General features: G+C 41.5%; 1 protein-coding gene across 1 annotated transcript in view; it reads left to right on the forward strand.

Annotated features, from left to right (window-relative positions):
* The window catches only part of SMYD2 (SET and MYND domain containing 2), a 349,576-nt gene that overhangs the window by 258,332 nt on the left and 66,489 nt on the right, over positions 1-24,755 (forward strand). Inside the window, exons 8-9 of the mRNA XM_069608562.1 lie at positions 5,098-5,208; positions 11,485-11,605. Coding sequence (XP_069464663.1) covers positions 5,098-5,208; positions 11,485-11,605 — 232 coding nt within the window. The remainder of the gene's footprint in view (positions 1-5,097; positions 5,209-11,484; positions 11,606-24,755) is intronic.

Here is a 24,755-nt window from a genome sequence, read left to right on the forward strand (position 1 = left end):
ACCCATTAAGGTGGGTGGGTCTCCCTCATCACTCCAGCCTTATGTAGGCAAAATGCCACAGTTGATTGGATCATTCCGAGCCTTCTACAAAGGGACTCTCCCAGGTGCTGTAAGAAGAGTCCTTGACCTTCTGATGTTATTGAGTGCCCTTTCTACAGGAAGTGGGCAACGTGGGCGCCCTAGAAAACCCCTGGATAATGGATACTGGATAATGGAACCTTTCTCCCTCCGGGTGGATCTAACTTCGCATCCTTCCTCTCCTGTAACCCACACCTTAGTAGGAGCTATCCGTTGTACTACCATGGCAGCTTTTGAAGCACTGGTTCCCACATATCCCCCTGTGAACATGTCCTGTTCCTTGTTGAATGTGACAAGCCTTCTCATGGGGATAACCAGAGGAGCTCCTTGGGCTGAACCGAAATGGTTGTTTTTGGTGAATCTCAACTCAGACAACTGAATGCACATAAAATCCTGTCAGAAATTAGTCACTGTCCATCAAGCTGACCATAAAATGACTCCTTTGCTTTTGGTATTTATAATTGGATAGGTTTAAGAGTCACCATATCAAAACAACTTGGACTTCGGCAGGCTGTTTATTCCAAGGCACATTGCCCATGTCTGCCATGTTGCCAGGGCTTTTCAGCTTCAGCAGAGATACGTGTGCACTTATCTTTGTTCAACGTTATTTTTAAACACAGAGTCTATCTGAAAGGGAGACTGTTCAGGAGATATGACCTTCATAGCAGAATACATTACTAGAGCTGCTATCATTTAGAAACATCTGGCAGATTTCCCCAAACAGACCATGTGTCACAAGATGTTTTTTTCTGTTTGTTACTTTTCTTGATGTTAATGTTGAATTTTGTCCGAAGAGAGGCGTTTTGATGGGGCCATTCTTTGCAGTTTCCAAATGCAGAAAAATAGGAGGTCTTGGAGACAAACTTTGAGACCCCATAAAACAAACGATAAGGATACATGCACAAACACAATTGCATTGAGACACATTGGGGGAGACGGATCTGCGCACAATGAGAAATCAGACGAAAGAATCCTCCGACATGCTTGCAAAGAACTGATGTCAAAGGTGAGCTAGTGCCACCCAACTCCTATAATCTGTATTTGCCTTGTGCCTCGGAAAAAGACAAAGCAAACGTTGTTCCAGAACCTCTCTGTGTGACAGGGCATATCTCTGGCAGGCTCCAGCTAACAGTGTTGAGTGGTGCCTTTGAGTAAGCCTAGTAAGCATTTTGCATCTTGATGACTGCTTTAATCTGTCTTTGGACATTAAACAGATATTCCTCTTAGACAAACTTGGACAAGCTGTGGAATCCGGCAGCACATTACCGTGAATTATCTTGTTTTACCAGCTGTTGCCATATACTGTTTAACGGCCTTTGCCGCCACCGCGTGGCCGTGCGTGTTTAGTGCTGGAGAAGCAGCAGCTGCTAGCTTTCCTCGATGGGGAGAGAAGGCGCCATACTGCCTTTCATTCCTTGCCTGTGCGTTATCTCGAAGAGTGACAGCAAGCAAAGCAATAAGAAACGGAAGGGACAGCTGTTTACTTTATGCTGTGGCGTCAATAGATAAGGTTAGATAAGGTTGCGGCTATAGAATCATTGAGCCTTGATTGTTGTCGCTTCAAAACCAAGAGTCAGAAGAGACTTCTAACTTAGTGCTGTACACCCCCAGTTTCTGCCCCATTGCGAGACAGAAGCAGCGCTGATGATGAAAATCGCTTGTGTTTCGTTGTATGTATACATCTAAAACATGTCACCATTGGCATCACGAGGAGAACACGCATTGGCAATGCCAACAGTTTGGGATTTTGGGTAGGCATGGGAAAGGCAGTTGATAGGTACTGCAGTAATGGTATTACCTGGCCATGATGGTAACGGGTGCAACGTGGTGCGAGTACCTGGGCATCTAAAACAGCCCCTGTCAAATGCCTAATAGTTATACACAAGCCAAAACGGTTGGCTTTGACAATGCTTGTTTTTACGGGATGTCAGTGATGAACATGCAGGCTGCTTGTAAATTGAGTGGCCTAAAACAGACCTAAGTAGAACTTTTTATTACACCAGTAGCAGGTTTACAACTCCAATTAAGTAATTGACTCCCAGAAGACTGCTTTGAAAAAACATTGGCGGGCACTTTGAGTGCAAAGGTTGATGGTAAGGCATGATTAAAGCAAGCTCAAAGAGGTCCCAGAAGGAGGTGTTTTGGGCAGGGAGGGGCAGAAACCAGGTGGGAATGGCCATAGGGATTAGCATGGCTTTGGCAGTCAATGGATAGGCAAATAACCAAACAACACCTACAAGCTGTGTGTCCCTCTTCGTATGCCATTTCTCCATATCTGTACTCTGATGCAATTAGATTTGCTTATAAGTGTCGCTTGCGACACCTAATACCCCAAACTAAAAATAATTACCACCAAATGTAAAGTTATATGACCTGTCGCAATATGCCGTTAGTGCATAGATTCGTTTTCTTCTGTTCATTGAAGCGAGTTGTTTATGATGGGACATTTTCTTTTATTTGTATATATTGTCTAGTTTCCCCTTTTTAAATTTCAATATATGTTGTCCAGGCAAAAGCAACGTTCATTTGAAGATTTGCAAAGGAAACCTAGATTTCTGTCAAACGGACTGAAGACAACTAAGTCCAGGAAAAAAGGACTGCAAAAGTGGAAGGGCTGAATATTATAGAACAGTTCGAGAATCTACACCAAGCCCCTTACACCTGCCACATTTTGTGGCCCTTCTCTCCAATTCGAAGCAAAACCAGGCCCTTCTGCGATAAATACCTGCAGGCACCTCTTAATGTGCTTCTACATTGTCATCACCAGAGGTGACACTACAGTAAATGACATGAAACTGGATGACATCAGTCTTGGGTATTCCACGGCACCGTTGGAAATTGGATTACAAGAAGTTCCATGAGTAAGGGATGTATGAAAACAATGTTTGTATTTAACATGGACCAATGTTTAAGTGGAAGCCGTGTTTTCACATAGAAACCTCAGCTCTATGTGAAAACAATATTTCTGCTTAACATTGACCAAAAGTAGAAATAGTGTTTTGTCTCTCACTATATAGCCTTCCCAACATATTCTATGACCGGTATAATTATATAAACAGAGTATTTGGGTACAATGTTGGATAGGTGGAGAAAAACACCCACTGTTCTCTTGGCCGATGCTAAATAGGTTGGGATTTTCTCACATGTAACGCTTGAGTACACGTCCACAGTAAACGAATCTGGCAAATATATAAATCCTTCTAGAAATGCTGAGGTAAACAAGTGATTGCGATTGTATTTCCTCCACTCTCAATGAAAGCCTGCAAGTACCAGAATGCAAAATAAAGAGTGCCTAAAAAAATCTTCTGTGGATTTTGTAACTGTGCTTTCAAGATTGAAAGAAACACTAATAAAGTAACTGTGTCGTAGTTTCTTTGCTTGGCACAGACGAGTTGCTCGCTATTCTGCATGATGTGAAGATCATTTGAAGTTCTACATAAAAGCAACCCTTTTTCGTGTGTGCCAAACAAGCAGACCTCATGGAAAGAAACTACACACTTTAAAAAGAAATGGTTAATTATGTGACTGAATTTGTCTGGCGAGAAGTCCTACATTTGGGTAGCTAACTAGAGCTGTGTGAAAACATTCTGATGTAAAGATTCTCAATGCTTCCTGCTTTCATCCACTGCCAATAAAGACATCTGTAATACTGCTGTAGACCATTATCAGTCCAATTGTACTTCTATGTCATGAAATGCACCACTCAAAATATTCACCCTGCCTACAAAACCACATGATTGTATAGATCAAAATCGGTTTCATTCAAGATTAAATCATATAATTATCAGTAACAAATACTTGATGACTCATTTATTAACTTAACAGCATAGTTTTAGAACCATATAGCAGGTTTTTCTCAAATAGCAACCTAAACAAAAACGTATCACTCATCTCAAAAAGTCATTCCCTTCACAACCTCATTCACACACACTCCCATTCATTCATAAAATAGTGCAGTTTGGGTATACTCCCACGTGGGATTGAACTTCCGTAGACTAGCAAATCAATTACTACTCCTGCATTACTCTATAATGAAGTTGAAACACAAACCTCAGCTCTTGACCTGTCCTATCTGTATTGGACCTTCTGTGGGACTACTTTTTATTTTGGAGGGTCGGTCATCTAATGGCTGTCATTTGGGCTAATAAAAAAAACAATATAAACTAAAACATAAAGCAGTAGATACATAACTAATATGTGTTGCATATGATTTAGATGTGGGGTACTCGAGTAAGTAAATCCCTATAACTGGCATAGTTGCTAATCTATTCTAATGAGGCCAATCCCACAAATCCTAGATTTCCCTAACCAACAGCAATCCAAACAAAAAGGAACCAAAATAGTTGTTTAATAAAACAAGTTTACAATTACTCATGGAAACTACCAGGCCTAGATCAAGTAACAGTTGAAGTTGCGGCAACAAAGGTATTTTCATGCCATTTCTGTTACTGGTATGAACAGTGGAGGGCCTGCAAGTGGCATCAAGCCATGCGCTGGTAAGACCACTAGAAGTCTGTGCTTGGCAAATGGCACTTTTAATTACCATCGTTGTTGCCCACAATTGTAGTACTCCGATTCCGACCTTGGAAGCCTGGGGGCATGAGTTAGCCTAGAGGAAAATTGAGCCCTTGTCCATGCAGCATCACCTCATCATCGAGCGTCAAATGTAGAGCTTTCCGTGTTCCTGTTATCTGATATTTTTAAAAGATATTTGCAAGGCGTCAGCCCCACGCCCTGCTTCTATGACCAGCATCCTGCTCATGATTACTATGGAGTGGAGTAGAGAATCCGAGGTGCCCAGGAGCGTGAAGACTTGTGCTCCCACACACTGGGCACTGTAGATCAGTATTCTGCCAGATCTGACCAGATAAGTAAGGGGTTCATCTCAATGATTATGGGCTGAACATTGCAATTAAATATATCCCTTCACATAAAATATGCCTTCATTTGGAACCTGACACTTACTCATTTAGAACGCCTGCTTTAAAAGGATGCAAAAACCTGTGCTTTTTATTCCAGATTTTCACAAGCTACATTGATCTCTTGTACCCCACTGAAGACCGAAACGACAGGTTGAAGGACTCCTATTTCTTTTCCTGCGAGTGCAAGGAGTGCACCACAAAAGCAAAGGTAAGACTCGGGCAGAATGGGAGCCAGCCTAAGGTGAGAACCTGGGTTGAATTCCATGAACTGCATTGTATGGTGCAAAGTAAGATTGTAGTACTAAATGTCATGTCTGTAAGTTATTATGTTATGTGACATTTATAAAGCAACTAACTGCACTTGCTATGGCCTCAAATCCCTGTGGTTTGTCTGGTGGCGATGCAGTAGTTTGTAGTCTGAACATTCTATGATACACTCATTACAATTCAAGCAGGAAAATAACAGTTGCTTTGGCAGATATGACTAGCACACATTCACTTTATGTTTAGCAGTTGTTGGGTGTTGTGTGAGGAGTATTGTGTGTGTTGGACCTGGAGAGTGAATTAGTGGTTTTTGGCATGAGAATGGTACTTGGGTCCTGGGACTCGATCAGTTATTACGGGCATGCTGCACTATAGGGTGGAGCGAACCCAGTGAGTGGAGATGCGGTTAGCTATTCTGAAGAAATGGCTATCTACTCTGGAGATTTAGGAGGTTTTTGTTTGGGTGGAGTAACCCAAACGACTGGAAGGACCTGCGTGTGGTATCACTTATAATTTGCATACACTTATCACATTCATACAATTTTGCATGTTCCCATATTCTCGCAAAAGAGTTCCTTATGCATATACATCGGTGTTTACATAAGGAATTTCAAAAACAATTATTTTACAGAGACAAAAAGCCTTCTTTTGCGTGTACAATGCATTTCGGTCTTAATGACCATCTTCAGGGACCGTTTCTAGAAAAATATTTAATAAACAAATTGTAAACAGTTGCCAAAAAGAAAATTCTGCCTTGATCTACTTTTTCATTGTTCTGCCATATTTACCAGGCTTTGTTTCCACTTCTGTGCGCCTTTTTAATGGTGCTTTTACAATTGGTGTCCCAGATTTTCTAAGAGAATACTAATTGGGTAAATACCTTCTCCTGTTCTTCTAATGGGGCTTTCTCAGGGTTCTTACCTTGTGACCTGTGTCAAGGATATCTCTGGTTAGATTTGATCTATCCAGACACCTTAGTCTGGCATTGCTTATAGTCTAACATTGCTTAGTTTTTGTTTACCTTCCAAGTATTTTGCACGTTTCCACATGACACCAGGACCACAGTGATACGGTTCTCTGTTTTCCCCGTTTTGCTTTTATTTTGAAAATGGTGGCCACTTTACATTAGTTTTCTTTAGAAAATCTGACATGGTAGATTTTATTGTTTAATTACCAACAATACCTGACCAAGATTTCTAGCTTTAGGTGTCTGTTGTCACAGCTTTTTCTGGCAACAGGACCAAATAATCTACACCCGATTAGAAACATATCACAGTTTTAGTCTCTGCAATTAATAGAAAACATTCTCTTGCAGTATCCATAATCGTAGTACATTATTGAGAAGTATTCTGCTGAGGCAGGAGCTTTTGGTTGTTATAGATACAGATCATGCACCTATATGTCAGGCAGCAAGTAGATTTGTAGGTCTAAATTAAACGTGGTTTATTTCCTTGCATTGTTTTAAATCTACGTAGCTCAATAGTGGTGTATGTGTCATGTGGGGTCCTAGAGCTCTTTAAAGTAATTTGCACAGGGAAATATTGTACATGGTTGTTGTGGAAATTGTACCAGGTGTGTATTGACACGTTTTATGTGTTTCGTGTGTCTTCTCTAGTGTGTAGTCGACGTGTGCTCACATTATCACATTGAGTATGCATTTGAAACATAAAAACGCAACTAACGGATGGAACACAACAAACAGCCTGCGTTATATTCTATCACCATGCGCCACCCACTGTGTTTATGTAGTTCGACTCAATGTTTCAACATACTCGCATTATCAGAACATGTGAAATATTTTAAAGGGACCCTGTAAAGAAAAGAACTGATGTCTGCAAAGACAAAGACAATTTCCACCATACATTTGCATAGCATAATATAACTGTTGACTATATATATGATCCATGCCACAAAGGGGTTATTTTACTGGAGAAAAACTGAAAACTTGAAAACAATCAAAACATGACTATTAACTTTTGTCAACGTGTGCATAAAATTGCCTTAACATATGGTGCATTCTTTCCATAGTGGCTGCACCTTTTGCTCTCGCGATGAATGTAACCAATCAACATATGCCTTGTTTTGAAATTCTGGTAGATCGTGTAGGGAAATGTGGGTTGTTTTCTCTCCCATCCGTATCTCAGTGTGTAGTGCCGTATGCCTCTACATTCCTCCCGGCACCTTCATTTAGATGGCAAAGGAAGTACATAGTTTGTGTGATGTTCAAGAATCACCCAGAACGTACAACAGAGAATTCTACCTATTTGTTTACCTCTGTGTGAGCGGGATCTTTCATTATTCTTGGGAACCGCAATGCAACATTGTTAATATGGATGAAAATGACAGTTGCAGAAAAGTTGATAGAAGCTACTAGATAATATCTCAGGGATAGGTCCCTTCCCCAACTCCCAAAAACTGGTAACCCCATTTTGCCATTTTATCATGGGGTAGTTTGAGGGGAAAATAGGTGTTAATATAAAATGAAATTATTGTTTGGCCTTGTGACTTTCTGATTACAGAGAATACCTCCTTCCCCCCACCTCCACCACCCCATGTCAATTTAGGATGTAAATATGTCCTAATGGCACACAGAGGTTTAATCCAAGCTCGACAGGTAGCTGTATCTAGAATTTGCATCTCAATCTTCCATAAGGTGAGAAGGGGAAATAAATGTATCATTATTTCTCTTGTCACCAGAAGAATATAACATCTCTGTTGCCCCTTCTGGGCTCCATACCAGGTCAAGATGGCTCATGGATGAATTAATCAGAATCCAGCTTGAAGTGCTAGACTGTCACAAATTAGTGGCTTAGTGTTTTATGTTTCCTCACTCCTACTATTAATTGCAGTGCCTCAGATGGTTCTATGTGAAAATGTCCTGTAAGCAATCAGGAGTAAGACTCGGGCACAAGGGCATTGTGTTGATTGCTATAAACCTTTATTAATAGAAAAAGGAGGTTGGAAAAATACCTAGCTCTCCCTATCGCTATGAGAGGTTTCCCTGGCTCAACTAAACTAAAGGATGTCAATATCAGAATATACAAAAGCAAAAGTTTTCGTTCTGTGTCCGAAATCCTAACCTGACCCTTACATTTTAAACCTAAGATCATGTGAAAAGGGGGTATAGTCTCTCAACTGGTTCAAGGTGGTTCCTTCCACAGTTCCAACACAAAGTTCCAAAAGGGTGCAAAAAAAAACAAAACAATCAAAGTTCCACAAGTCTCAAGAGGGGGCTCCCTTCCCTTGAGGTTTCTCAGAATGATTTACTCCTCATTATACTCAGGAGGTGTTCCCCCTTTGCAGTGGTTCTTAATACCGACCAAGGGATGTGCTTCCCTTCCCCTTGATTTCTTTTTCCAATGACCACAACTTTCCAATCCAGGGATATCCTTTGCTTAGCCTGGGGCTTCCTCAGATCCTTTAAATTTACAAACACAATTCCTTTCCTTAGGATTCTATAGCTCTTTAATCACAGGAGTATATTTCAATTCTCCTGGATTTCCCAGACTCGAGGGATTTTCTGTCTCTCTGTGATTGTACAATTTATTTAAGTTTCTTGCTCAGGGGGTATGTCTCCCTTTCCCTAGATTATGTACAATCTTAAGAGGTTACTCTCCCTCTCCCTCTTCCCAATTCTCACAGTACATTTCACATTGCCTGGTGTACTCTCCTACCAGGCTTTCTCGAATTTTACTTGCCACTTTATTGCCTGGTGTACTCCTATGCCTACGTATACTCTCCTTCCAGGGCTTCTTTGTTAAACTGCAACAAAGGGGTACAAGTCTTCCCTTTTACTTTTACACTTCTCCCACGTCTGGAGTTTTCACAATCTTAAGAGGTCACTCGCCCTCTTCCCAATTCTTACAGTACATTCACATTGCCTGGTATACTCTCCTGTCAGGGCTTCTTTGTATATCTGCACCAAACGGGTATGAGTCTTCCATTGTGTTCTCATACTTTCACTGTAGGTTGCACCAAAGGGGTCTTCCCTTGTTCTTTACAATGTCCCCTTTGTATTTGGGTGTGCGTCCCAGATGTGCAATCTCGTTGCTTGGTGTACACTCCTGCCAGGGCTTTTACAACATACACTTTTGGGTGTGGGTCCCGGGCTCGCCACAAGTTGCCTAGTGTACTAGCCTGCCAGGTCTTTAACATATGTCTGTATCGCTCAATTATCCTTGGGGTCTTCAACCCGTCTTCACTGGTTTCCCTTCTTAATACTTTCAGCGTTCCCATTCCCTTACTTGGGTTCGCTTTCACACCGCTTTTGTGTGCTGCATGGTTATGCTATGAAGCCTCCCAGTGTTCCACTTCCCTTTCTTGGGCTAACCGGTCTCTTGTGGCGGCTTCCGCATTCGCTGCGATCTTCGCTTCTTTCGCAGGGCAGCCTCATCTTGCTGACGGCGTCCTGTCAGCTCTTTGGTACTCACTTAACCATGTCCTCCTTCTTGCAGCCTCTCCTGCTACAGGCACTCGGATGGCATACCTTCCTTTTGGCCTCTTGCAACAGTGTTGACAGCCTGTGGCCTGCTCCCTTCTCCAGCTGTCATCTGTTCCATTCTCTGACCCGCATTGGTTAAAGTGGATCTGCTTCCTCACAATCTCCATCTTCTATGCAGTGTCGGGATTTTGAATGTCCCGGCACCTATTGGATACTTCCAAAGACTAGAGCACGTCTCTAGTTCAGTGCTCTGCATTACTCCCGCTATCTTTCTCGTCTCATTCTTTCAATAAGGAGAATGGAAGAAAGCCTCATAGTCAATGCTGAGTGGGGGACCAGGTTCTATGTTGCAATATGCAATATGAGTAGGGGGATTTAAAGAGTGAGTGTCATAACTGAAACATAATGTTGCAGCAATGGAGCTGTTAAGATTTTGGTGCAAACCCGTGATCTGTGTTTGTTGATCCGTGTGACAGCCTTTCTTGTTGTCATACCAATATAGCAATATAGAGCAGGTCACATGGACATTTGATGGCATATATGAGATTGGTTGACTGACTATTGGTAAACTGCCACAATTTCCAGTCAATGCTTTCATGGACGAACATCTGCGTCTGTATTGTAAATTGACAAATGCTGCATGCATAGTGTCCAACCACTTGTTCATGTTCGTGGTTCCAGGCAGCACATAAGGTGTTTTGGGCAAAGTTTGATGGAGGGGTCTGCAGTCTTGAATGAACAAGACTGTATCTAATATTTCTTCCTGGTTTCAGTGCAAAAAGTGGAGGGCCCACTGTGCACCCTGTACTGGTGACAAGATTCCAGTGTTGTCTTATCAGTCTTTTCAATTGTACAGTCTGTTTTAAAAAGGTAGTAACACAGACAATGTGTTCTGATTCCCTGTCCGTGAAGCGTGCTCTCTTTGCTGATCGTTTGATCAATTTACGTGGATATCATCTCTCTGACAATTTTTAACCTAAAGCTAATGCATGATGTTCAAAATCACTGCTCTTGGTGCAATTGTCCGTGAGGTAAATTGACTCTCTGTGAACGGGGATGCTGACTGGAGTACAATAGCAGAGTATTCTGGTCAGTTTCCTTCCGGTATAAGGTGGTGTACAGATATCCATTTTGATACCGGATACACAAATCCACAGAATTTGGAAACGTCTCAGTTTGTGGAATGTTGTTGTGCACTAAAGTTATGCTGAGAGAGACTAAAATATTAATCTCTTGTTCAAGGGGCAGTCCCCACATAGAGAAACAATGGGTGTACCGGGTGGGTTTTCCCAGTTTTTATGGATCTTTGGGAGCTCATATATAGTTGGTAAGCGACAGTCTCTAGGGGTTAGAAAGCGTGCCTCGTCGGGCATGAGATAGCCCTGTTCCACTCCTATAGTACACAGTTACTGCAATTTTTCATCAATTTATCAGTGGGATCTATTGATATTTTAGAATAGTGGTTTTCATTGTTAATCAATCCTTGTACAATACTGATGTATTGATTGTTATCCAAAACCACTATGCCTCCGCCCCTTATCCGCTGGTTTGATTACGATGCATTTATTAATTGCTAGGGATTTTAATGCTTGTGTCTCCTCTTTGCTTAGATTGTGACATTTATAGGCACAGGATAATTTTTTTGTTCAAAACACATTTTCAGAAAATCTAGATGCTTCCTTAAAACAAGCACATCTATAATGATTTACAGACACCTGTATGTGGTCATTGTGTTCGTTCTTGCTCGAAATGACTTGCAGCTCTTTTCACTCACATCAGGATGCCGCTAAAATGGAAATCCGAAAATTGAATGACCCGCCTAAGCCAGAAACTATCAGAGACATGGTCAAGTATGCTCGGAATGTGATAGAGGAGTTCAGGAGGGCCAAGCACTACAAAAATATCCTTTTGTAATACGTTTCGTTTCTTTTATCGTTTTGCTTTTGTGTCTGATCTGTTGTTTGTGTTAGATTGTATCACATTTAATATATGCCTTCTTTATAACCCCTTTAAGTCTTTGGGAAAATGTCAACTATGCCTACCTTTTTTTGAAGACCGGCTCAATAATGAGTGAGATAATTCTAGAGGCTATTGATGACTTTGCAGAGCCCAGACAGTCTATATATAGAGACTGCTGCAATGCCAGTGTGTTACTATTTGATGTATTTAAACATTTTATAAAATGCATGCTGAGGTAACAGGTGCTGCACAGTGCAAATCGTACAATTGTTACACACATAATAATTTGACATTAAAAAGTATAATCTGTGAAGAATGAATGCCTTGACTTTGAACAGAAATTCAAAGGTTAAGAAATGTAGAACATGAAGAATGTGCTACAGTAAAACATGCTTTCTGAAAGCCATGTGAAAAGCCAATTAATAGGAAGAAGATGGACAGGTGGCCAGAGGATTCCAAGCATGAGGTGCCGCAGCAGAGCAAGCTTGGGAAGAATGTGTATGATGAAAATGGTGAACTAGTACTCTGAGAATCCCAGCACTTCTGGTATGTGTCACAGGTTGAGGTATCAATAAATGACTTGAAGCCAAGAACTGTAGTTCAAGGTTTATTTTTGTACAAACAGAAAGCTAATACATCAGGTTTGACTGAGGTCACTTTGTGGGAAATCAACAGAACATAAATCCTTCAAAACGTCTCTATAGGACTGTGGTCCTCAGTTCTTCCCTTTCCTTGTAGGCTCCCTTTCCTGGTAGGAAACGAAAAAGTCTGTGTTTTGGGTTTTAAGTGCCCCACACTACTTCTGTGGCAATCACTTGCTAGGCTTTCGTAAATGTTGTCAGGATACTGCACTTCTTCAAGGCATACTAGCACCACCATCCCTAGTACATTTGGCTGTCTAGACCAGGACTAGGCATCAAACACATTAAGATCATTTGCAGGATGACATCCTGCTGTGGTAGTCGGCTTGACCTCTTGCTAGGCCTACACCTACACCAACCTAGATGCCTCTCCAGGGACACAGGTCATAATCCACACCCACTCCAGCAGCCCTTCTCCTTGGACACTTCCTCCTCTTCATCACTGCCCTCCTCCTTTTTCTCCCTCTGTCTCTCTTTTCAACTAGCGCATACTCTACTCTTTTCCCAATCCTCCCTCCTTTCTTCTTTTCGTGTCTTCTCCTCCCTTATAATGTTCAACAGATCCTCCTCTCTCCTCTGAGTGCTGCTCCTCCACTGCGTGATATTCCTCCACCTTTTGTTTGCCTGCTCTTTTTTATAACTCTTTTACCGCCTCCTTTTCTGATGCTCATTCTTTTCTTCTTTCTCCTCCCTGCTACTCCTTTTCACCTATTTCAACTCCAGTTCACTTCCTCCTCCCTCTGATGGTCTTCGCTGCCCCTCTTCCTTACAGCTCTCCTTGACCTATGTCATTTCCCCCCTCCTCTTCACTACTCTTCATTTGCTTCTCTTTCTCCTGTGTCTCCTTTTTTTGATGGTCTCCTCTGTACTGCTTCTCTTGTACTGCTTCTCTTATACTCCTTCATCTCAGGCCACCCGTATCAATTGATAGTCACTCCATCTCCTTCTTCTTTCGTCCAACTCCGGTTCTTCAGGCAGATTAACATTCAGGGAACGCTTTTTCTGCTTCTGTAACTTCCCAGGCGAACAAGACTTGGATCAACAGGGGTTGCCATGGTTTTTAGAGACGGCTTTGGCCCTAAGGTTGGTGATGGACTGGGCCCTTTGAAGGGCGTCTTCGGTATACCGCCACTGGGTGCTGCATCACATGGTAAGTGTTGGCGCCAGGCCCAAAATTCACCCAGCCTTGCCATCCAGCTGTCCGCTTGGGACTGCATCATCTGTCTAAAGCTGCCTGATAAGTGGAGCTTTTCTGCAAGGTAGGTGTTTTGGCCCAAAACTACTGCCTTATATGCGGAGCAGCAGATCTTGAACAAAGTGCAAAGATGACTTGGAAGCCAATGTAGACAAGCCTGAGAGGCAGTGATGTGTACACATTTCCACACACCTGAAGTGAGATGAGCCACACCGTGGAGAACAGTTTATAATGGAGTCCATGAAGAAGAAAAGCCCATCAAAAGAGGATTTCCCAAGATGGCACCAATGCTTGGGCAGCAGTGTGGAAGTCTGACGAGACCAAAAAGGTTTTATTTTCCTAAGAAGGGATCACTGAAAGAAGCAAGATCAAATCATTCAAGACGTGTGAGCTGTAAATGTTTATACTTGAATCCAAAGTAAAACGCAAGACTTGACACATGACACAATGGATCCCAAGAGTGACAGAAAGCACTGGTAAAAAGGTGAAAAAGAGAGAGAAGACAACAACACCACTGAGTGGGATAATAATAACACTTTTCATTACAGGGTTTAGAGGGGTCCCACATGAAGTGCTGTAAAAGAGCTCAAATTATCATCAACAGATACTTCTGTGCTGGCCTGTTTTGCAAGCATTTGCTCATATGTAGTGAACAAACAGCCAGCACACCTCTCTACTTAGCCATCATAAGGGAGTGCTGTGGGGCACGCATTTATGACTTAAGAGTTGAAGTGGAACCATCATGCACTTTTAATATTGTTAAAGAACGACTTTGACAATGTTCTATATTCGTTCCCTTCCCTGCCTTTTTCCTTGTAAACATTAGTTCCAAGCGGGAGTTATGTGACCTTGTTCGTCTGCATCTGAAAGCAGATCTTTTGGATTGCGCATTAAGGTATTTCTTCATCAGAGAACGTTGTCCTTCTTAGGAAGATTTGCTGGTCTGTATTCTTCACACAAAGCCAGGCAATATTCCACTTGCACGATAATATTATCTTTCCATATGGCAGTACATTCCTTCCATTTCTTAGTTCGGTCACAATCTGTTGTTGTCATTACCGAACTCGGTAGATCAGGTTTTATCAACCACACATGTTTTAATCAAGCAAAGACTTTGCTGAGCTGTCTTATTGTCACCAGTGAGGTATCTCCCTGGTGAAAATTCAACATAAAACCAATTTCCAAGGACCTTTTAAGGCTGCAGCTAGGGGACAGTGCTACTGGGAAATAAAGAAGGAGTCATTATGAGTTTGATTGTATCCCGGCGGGATACCGGCAAACTGACCCTACTGTTTCAGCCACCTGATATCCCAGTATTACAATATATTACAGGTGGCAGAAGCGCCGGTAAATCCCCATTCCATGGGACTCCATGAAGATAATTGCAGCATTTGTTTGCCGGCGGTGGCCTGATTTACCGGTAGCTCAGGGTTGGAGGTAAATCAGTGCCCCTACTGGCAAACTTGTGTTTTGCCGGCCCGGTTGAATTGCCAGTGCCAGAATTACCAGCAATTTTACTGGCAATTTTGCTGGAGTGGCAAAACTGTAATGAGACAGAGACAGAGAGAAAGAGAGAGAGAGAGCAAGGTGACATTCAGGTTAGTTGCAATGAGAAACATCGAGGAACTAGAAGTTCACTGTATAATGGTCAAATCGAAAGAGACAGGTGGAAGCGAACAGAGAGTGAGAAGTAGTCGTAGAGGCAGACAAAAAGGGTCACTTTCAAAGTAAACAGGGAAAAGAGGAAGAAAAATAGTATGCAGTGAGTTGCAGAGGAAGTGACGTACACTTACAATTTGTATATAGCTCTTGCTTATTCAATTCAGCAGTTCCACAGCACGGTAAATACAACAAATACTAGCACACTCTGTCTCTAACGCATTGCCAGTAAGATAGCTTAGTAGGTTAATGCATCTCTTTGCTGGTGCAATCTATGTGCAATTTTCCCATCAGTTGTCCATATTGTGACTGGGCCTACTTAGCCTTTACTCCTTTCAGTAAGTAATAGTAATCAAATTAATTCATCATCAAAGCGAGGTTTCCTGAGCCACTGCCCAAGAAATCTGTAAGTCATAGTTACGAGTTCCGGCAAAGTAGATCCAGCCTTTCACCATTCTGAGGTGTATAAAATGAGAACTGGTGAATTCTCTAATGATTTTGAAAACTTAATTAAGCCTACAAAATACAGGGAAACAATTCACAATACAACGTTGTGTCAAATAAAGGTTGCATCAAATCATGCGCTTAAGGTTCACACAGATTGTAAAAAGGATAAGCAAGAACTTCATTAATAACTCCTGCAGCATATGCTCATGTAATGTGATGTAAAGTGGTCTTTTATACTGCCCTCCTTTCGTTTTGGTGGATTTCGCTGGGCATAATGAATGCACAAAATGGGATACCAAATTTATTCTCTGGACTCAGTACTCTACAACATCAGGAAAAGGGGGTGTTTCTGCACCTGTCCAATAGCAACATCAGATTAATCACTTTTATACATTATGGACACCTTTGCTAAAAAAATATATCATTCAGAGTAATTGAGAAAGTAGGACTGACAGCCCAAAAGGGTATTTTTGGATGTAGTTACAAAAAGGATCAGATCCTACCAAACATGACGGGGTCCATCCTCGTCTCTGCCCACATCTCGATCTATGTGTATACCACCTACCCTCTGACTTCCACCACAAGCATTGTATCTCCCTAGTCACATTAAGGATTTCAGCAACACATAAAATTCAGATAACCTTAGGACCTGCTACACCTAGGTATGCATCATCTCTGTAGTATGGAATAGCTGCACTACTATAACATATAACTGCATCTTCCTCCTGCCTCTGTTAATCCCAAATGTATTGTACAACAATGCTCCGCTTTCTAGCTAGTTTTGTGCTATTTATACCCAAATACAAATAAGCCTATTAAGACCTTAAAGCAGTCCCAGAACACAGAGTACCGTCATGATACCCACAAGTCTCTGCAAGGATTCAGTCATTTCATTCTGCAGCGTGAATTTAAATGCAGTTGTGCTGGGGTGTGTCTTCTAAACCTATTTATATATCTATTTCTGATCAGTTAATAAACTGCACATATACTACACCTCTCATCGTGGTGCTAGCCATAGTAGAGACAAAGCCTTGCTTGGGAAGACAGAAGAGAAGAACCATGCATGCATCTTAAGTTGAAAGGCAAAACGAGTAGGACCTATGTGGAGAGCTCCCTGGAGAGAATTCCTGCGTGTGGGGGAAAATAACCTAGAACTCACTTAGACTCATACGGGGTGAGCAGGATTTCAGAATGGTGAGCAAGGAATGAATAGCAGAGAGAGCAGGTGGGGATGTAACCTTCAAGTCAATAGGACAGGAGACATGGACAAAGATTTGAAAGGCCCCGATTAAACTTGAGTTTTTCTAGAAAAGGGCTGATATGCAAGGAGCGACAAAGTCCAAAAGTGAGACAAGCAGCAGATTGTTCAATCATGAGCATGCGTTTAAAACCTAAAGCACAGAGGCCTAAAAAGAGAGGATTGGCATAGTATATCCGAGATTGAATAAGAACTGAATCAGCACAAATGTGCCAGATATAGTAAGAAATGAGATATCAAGACAGGCAAGTATGGCAGATTTCATCCTATGGTCACGGCAGAAGCCAGTCAGAAAGCAGTGAATAACACCCAACCATTCAGTGAAGTGCTGCAATTGAGCAGTGACCACACACTACAATATTTTGGCAGGGACAGGAAGAAGTGAGATTGGGTGATAATTGAAAGGGTGGAGAATGTCAAGAGAACATTTATTAAGAAGGGGCATGACTACAGCAGATTTCAGAGGAGAGGAAAAACACTCCAGGTTAAGGGGGCTATGAGAATTGAAGGCAAAGATTCTACCACGAGCACCTAACAGTCATCACATTTCCTGTGACTGGAGGTTTATTCAATCATGCCTGAGGGAGAATACCACAATGCTCTGCCCAATGAAGTGCTATTCCTTTCAGTAAAAGTTCAATTTCGGAAGACGGCATACTATAGCAATATATATAGAAGATGCACTGCCGACTGGCCCAATAAGGAATAAGTTCAAACTACTGTGTTTACAGGAAACATGGTTAAGGAAAAAGCAGATTTGTGAAAATTACGAGGTGTTCATTAATCCTGCTAGAAAAAGCCCCAAAGGTTGTCCTTATGGAGGCCTACTAACACTGATAAAATTAAAGAACATGCTAAAAGTAACAGCGAGTCGAAATCCTAATCAAGGATTACAGATTTTGGAAATCTTGATTACCACAAATACTCACCAAACTAATCTATTGGTGATTAATACATACTGGAATGGGAATGACTCCTCGTCTGAATCTTATCTGAAGAGTATATCTAGTGAAACTGATGCATCAATGCTGAAAGCCCCAAACCAATTGATCATGCTCTGTGGAGACCTGAACATGAAGCTTCTACAAAACGATGGCACGGAGATTGTGGTGTCCAAACTGAAGGGTAGAGCCTCAGAATGGGTTAAAACAATGGCAAATAGAGATATGAGAAGATTAAATGGTCAAACAAAGGGTGATCTCCATGGCGCATGTACTTCGAGGCGAGGAAACCACCAAGCCTGCATTGACTACTGCTATGTTTCAGAGAAATTGCTGCAACAAATTGAAAGCTTTGAAGTGGTTCGACGTGAAACAAGCGACCATAACTCTTTGGAAATTAAAACAATGATCCCTCTCTCTAATTTAAATAAATGCCAAACAAAAATGGGACCAATGTCTGTGAATTGGGGCCAAAACAGAGTGCAAATCAAATCGGACAAAATACCAACAATGACGAAGAAATATGTATCCTACGTTAGAGCCAACCCCTCAGCAGTCAAATATCGATGGCTGCTTAAAGCCTGAGGTGGAAAGGAAATCTAAAACAAGGGTGGAAATGACATGGAACCATGCCTATGATAAAATTCTGGTCACTAAGAGGAAAAAACTTAGATCAGACATTCGTGCACTGTAAAAGAATTTCACTGATGAAAATGAAGGAAAAATCAGGCATCTAAAGCAGACATACAAAAACTGGATAAAATCCACAAAAGCGATTAGAGCGCAAGCCGACGCTGAAAAGATGCTACCTTTGATATCCACAAGCAATGCGCGAAGTCTGTGGGAAATTAAAGGTGAGGATGTGCAAGTGGCATTAACAACAAACCAAGTATCTGAAACCACTTGGGTTGAGCATTATTCGGAGTTGTTAAAAAAAAAAAAAAAAAAAAAAAGATCCTGCTCACGCTCCATCAATAACGAGAAATCCGTCGAGAGCATTTGGATGATTAATTTCGACCGCTTGGATATTGATCTGATGATCCAGAAACTGAGTACATCAAGAGCAGCGGCCCGGACGGCATCTCTAATATGGAACTCAAGTCAAATAAAGAAAAATGGGGAGATCTCATCTACTTGCTTTTTAAGCACATTATGAGAACAAAAGCAATCCCCCGGTCATGGAGAGTAGGAATAATTATTCCCATATACAAGAAAGGCGATAGAAGTGACCCTGGAAATTACCGTCCTATTGCCTTACTGGACTCAATTGGTAAACTTTTTGCCACCCTGCTGCTAAGAGACCTGACTAGATGGGCTACTAAGAAAGGCATACTAGATCCAAGGCAAACAGCCTTTTTACCTGGAGTGGGAACCAAATTAAATATCTTTCTACTGAATCTTCTGAAGGATAAAGCAATCAACAACAAGCCCAAAATATACCTGGCCTTTATGGACCTCGAACAAGCTTTCGATTCTGTCAGTAGGGAGCGCCTATGGATGAAATTGGAAAAATGGGGCTGCCCTGAATACTTAATCGAAGCTATTAGAGCCCTTTATACGGATACAAAAATTCAAATCTGACTAACTAAAGAAGGTCACCTATCCAATAAGGCATGTACCTATCAAGGTATAAAGCAAGGCTGCGCTATATATGATAGACATGGATGCAAATCAAAAGGAAGTTTGTGCGTTCCCTCCGAAAATAAATGGAGGTTCTATCCCATGGATACTGTATGCGGACGACCTGGTCTTTATCGACACTCATCGGCCTGCAAAGATGCCTAAATGCCATCCAAAGTTTCTTGGAAGTAAGCCAAATGAAGGCGAATGTGGGGAAATCAAAAATTCTGATTCTCAAAAAGGCTGGCTGTTGGAGAAAAATTAAAGACCCAAATAGGTGGTTTCTGAACAATCAGCAACTAGAAATAGTTGACTCAATTATCTATTTAGGTGTCAGAATTAATAAAAACTCTAATGAATCAGAACACTACCAATAAATACAAGAGAAGTTGGTTAAACTGACAAACCAGAGTAGTGCAATTCATAATCGATATGGCAGATACTCCTTAATCCCCATCATAACGTTCTATAAACAGAAGGTGGGGGCTACCCTTACATATGGCGCGGAGGCCCTAATCAGCCTCCACCGGAGATTCTGGGAAATATGAAGGGTACTTTTGGAGGAGAATACTGTGACTTCCAAACTCTTTGCCTGGTTATATGATCGCATTTGAACTACGACTCCAACTATGCACTCGATAGTGGTATGGAAAATCATCACTCTCTAAAGAAAGTGCATAATAGACTCTCCACCTGTACTTTATGACATTCTACACAGAGCGCATACTAATTTGGATATCCATTTATGTGCATGGAAAAGAGCTTGTCAAGCTCTTCTGGAAGATCAAAATGTGGATGAAGGGATGTTAAAGATCACACCATGCATGGCAAAGAAAAAAACTGCAATACCGTGATTGGGAAGATGCCGCAGACCTAAGAAATGGATTCAAGATGTGTATCAATATCAGCTGGGAAATTAAGAAACAAAATCTTCTCCTAAGCTATCAAAAAAAGTTTCCATCAGCTTTCTATCGGAACTTGCTGTTAAGGAGCCGATTGAATATTCTTCCAACGAGGGAACTTATGCTGATGCGAAAACAGATTGTTCAAAAAGACTCTTGCTGTCGATTCTGTGATTCTAATGGAAAAACAGAGACATTAAAACATCTTATGGTATCCTGCCTAGGTCTCAAAGAACTTCGTCAAACATTTTTAGGAGAACAGTTACAACAATATTCCCACTTGACTGAGGAGCAGAGGTGGGAAGGAATCTTATCAGTGGAAGCATTTCGGCATTACAATCTCTGCCATGAAAATGATGAATAAAATATTTGAGACTACCAGCAGTGATGGCTGATGTAGCTCACTAAGGAAAAAATGAACAAACGTACCTGTAGGAAAGTGAATAAAAGGAATTGAACGTAATTGGCATTAATATGTTGGACTAATGTTCAGTATGTTTAAGGTTTATATTGTATTAACCAATAAAACATAAAAAATAAGGAATCTTCAATTCTACTGAGCCATATTTCTATAAGAAATAGTAACTCCTTCAGACGTTGGTGCCATCTCACCTAGCTCAGGGAGCTTCTAGGCCTGTCTAATTCAAGGCTATATTGAATTTCAAAACCTGTCCTCCCTTCCTCAAATAAATGTTTGTATTTAATATTTCAAGTGTTTACATCAAAAATGAACTTTTCACATCTTACACATCTTTATACAAAGTGTCATCTTCCTACTGTAAAACCTTACTGCATAACATATGTTGATCTCAGTATGCTATTGTTCATACCAATATACAACCACTTATGTTTACAACTAATCGCAGATCTCTAAAAGTCCTCCTTAAAATACATTTGATGGTAGGATTTCATACATCATAAATCGTACCAGATACTAAAATTCCTGAACTTAATATAAATTACAATTAATGCTCACAATTTAATATATCAGTTTAAAACCAATATCCCATTTTCGAATATCAATGAATCCCATAAAATTCAACTAAATCTATCCAGTACCATTTGCCATAAATTGAACAGGGCAATGTTTAAAGATATGGACTTTCCATTTAAACACCTCTAACAAAACGACAACTTGCTGATCCATTCTAAATCATGCCCAAATCCCCCAAGACAATTAAAAAACACATTTGTCAGCTCCATACAGCAAGTAAAAGCATGTCTGATTGTTTCAATTACATTATGGTGGTGGGTCGATTTAGTTGAAATTTATAGGATTCATTGATATTAAAAAATGGGATATTGGTTTTAATCTGATATATTAAATAAAACAACTATCCAGAAGAAATTCACTCCAAATGAGCCCTCCTCTGTAAATCCCTTAGATGTCCATTCTCTACAATTTTTAGTGGGCCATGTTACAATCAAGAACTTTCCCTTTGGGTCAATTATCACCATAGTTTATGAAAGACTGATCAGTTTGTGAATTAAGATTGCTGCTCCCTGGGCCTTAAACATGTAGGCATTAAACAAGGTATGTGAACGTAAGTTGGCTGCAAATTGCCCACTTGCTGCCTTGGGCAAATGTGTTTTCTGTAACATGGACACTAAAATCTTGTCTATCCAGGCATGACAAGACCATGCCACTTTGTTGGCGATCATTTAACGAACAAGTGTCATCAAACCAGACTTTCAGAAGGTTTGCCTTAACCTCCCTATAAAAAAGTAAGAAACCAAGCTGTACTGAGGAATTGCCTTATGACCCAACCTCAATCCCAACATTATGGCTGTATTGCCAACAGTGCTTTTGCACCACAACTGTTCCTTAATCTACCCCGCTCCCAAAAATAAAAATATTGCAAAAATGCAGGGAGATGGCCACAATGAGTTGGCCACCTATGAGTTGTACCAGATCCATCAGAGGCGACATTGGAAGAAAGGTGGAGGGGTTTGGTAAGGAGGCGGTTTGAAACAGGAGTTGGGGAAGAAAACAGGAGGGACATTGAGGAGGTCGGAGGGAACATCAGCAAAGAGAGGTAGGAGATGGAGTTGAGGAAAAGGAGAGGACTAACAGAAAGAAGGTTGGAGGGGATGACCAGAGGCAGGTGAGAGAGGAGCGGACCTAATCTAAGAATAAGGGGTGTGAGTGGAGGATGGGTGCAAGCATGAAGTGAAATGTCATGGAGGCAGAAGTGAGAGGGTCAGGAGATGCAATAAATGTCCCCTTATCTGCAAGACCATTAGGACTTGGGCTAGACATAGACATGGGATTGTGTATTAGAGTGAAGACCCCCCCACCCCCCAGACAGGGATGTGTAGATGCAACCTGTAGAGAAACACATCTGGCCAGCCTCTTGGCTGAAGCTATTGGGCTTATCCTGCTCTCATCCAGCCCTTGTTTCTGCCTTATCAAAGTAAAAGCACATGTCGGGACCCGAAACCCAGATGAGAGGTCAAGAAGCAGAGTACCTGGGTCGACAGAACAAAGAGCAGTGAACAGATATCCTGTGAAGGGACCCCTTGACTGAGGGTTAAAAAACCCAGAAACATGTTCCTTTAACTTAAGAAGAAACAATCCTGTTCATTGTTGCAGGGGTTTGCCCAAGAGAAAAAACTCTGTTGATTCGCACTGTCACTCATGGGGGATTCGCTATGGATCTGGGAAGTGGTGTCAATGCATTTACTTTATTTGACCCAACATGGTAGCTTTTCCTGATTAAACTTTTCTTAGCTGGTCTCCGTGCCTTTCTGGTGTCAATCATACTTAGCTTTGTGGCATGAAGTAGCCACAATTCTTGCAGCGACTTCTGCTGATAATCAATTTCCAACAGCTATGAATAGAAATAGCTGGTGTAAAAGTAGAAATCAGTTTCCCAACTCCTGAACGGAAAGATGAGATGTGCAAAGCGCACAAAAAGAACAGGGCTAATGCATTCTGTATTTACTGAACTGCTGTTTTGTCCTACAAAGTTGAGATTCATAGTTACATCAGAAATTGACTTACAATGATAGGCAAGTGAACTTTACATTTTTGCAACTTATGAGACTGTGCAGCAGAAGCTTGGGGGCTAGAAAATATAGTGTTAAGATCTTCTTCATCTTAGTCTCTGTGGAGAGATCCAGTAACACAGCATTTACTTGGACCTAGGATCTGGTAATCTGAATCTTTCTGATGTCATACTTAAACTTGAAAGAAAGCGTTAAGCCACTTTCTGTCCATCTTGACAAAGTCGGTTATCAAAGATAACTACATAAATGCTGAGTTGACACCCTTTGCCATCTGATTGGCAACCATGTTTAAGGCCGGTTACTTTTTCATTAGGAGCCACTAGCCAATTAATTGCACAGATTCATGTATTTGCGCAGAAGCGCAACTCACTGAATTGTGAGCTACCAACTCACTAAAGCCGACCAACAAGCTTCTCTCCCCAGCTTCTTTCAGCATCCCTGTGGCGCTCTGCCACCCATACCACCTCCCTCTCCACCCCTGAGTTTAGGGCCTCACCACCACATAAACCCTACATACCCCTAGCACAGCCATACACCTACCATACCCTCCCCCAGATCCTCCATTCTACCATGGCTGGCCCCCTCATCACTCTTTATTGTGGCCTCTATGTCCCATGCACCTGTTGCATCACTGATTCTGACCTACCCCGTCCTCTCCTTACCTGTTCCTCTTCAGCAGCCCATTCCTCTTCCTGTGTCTCTGTGGGGCACACACAGTAATAGAATGCGGACAATGTATTCTATGAATGTGTTTGGTGAAGGGAATCCATCTTCTTTGAATATGAGTAAATCCATGTGCACATAAATACTTTCTCGGCCGAGACCCAGTTATAATGCACTTTCAAACATTACCCACATATGAAAGTTGTTAAACAATTCGGAAAACTGCTGCCCATCCTGTAAGAGGGATGAAAGTGGGTGGGAGACATAGGATGATGTGGGAAGGAGTAGAGTGTAGAGGATTTTGCATGGTGGTGCAGTGAGTAGGACAGCTGCAGAGTCAGGAGCATAGTTGGGAGTAGGGAAAAAGAGAAGGCAGACAGAATTAGGAACAATGGGGAAGTAGGGAGAAAAAAATACGAAGGAGTAGGAGGTGAAGAGAGTTAATGTACGTGAAGTTCAGTATGAACGAAGGGGTAGAGAAAGAATAAAGAGCAGAGGTGAAAGAGAGAAAGGAGCATAAATGAGGAGGTGGAGGTGAATTCAGACAGAAGGGGAAAGTCAAGGCCAAGGGAAAGAGAGACTAGAGCTTGTGCAAACACTATGCATAGAAAGTGATCAAGGAGGAGAAAGGAAGAAGGGGTCAGTAACAGGAGTAGAAGGAGATGTCACAAAAAAGGTCATTAAGAGAGGGGACTGGTAAAGACCGAAGGGCCTAGAAAGTCTCCTGAGATGGAGGAGTCGAACCTAGGGTAGGCC

This window comes from Ambystoma mexicanum, chromosome 4q (assembly GCF_040938575.1).
Source record: "Ambystoma mexicanum isolate Mex_15411 chromosome 4q, UKY_AmexF1_1, whole genome shotgun sequence".
In the NCBI taxonomy this organism is placed as follows: domain Eukaryota; kingdom Metazoa; phylum Chordata; class Amphibia; order Caudata; family Ambystomatidae; genus Ambystoma; species Ambystoma mexicanum.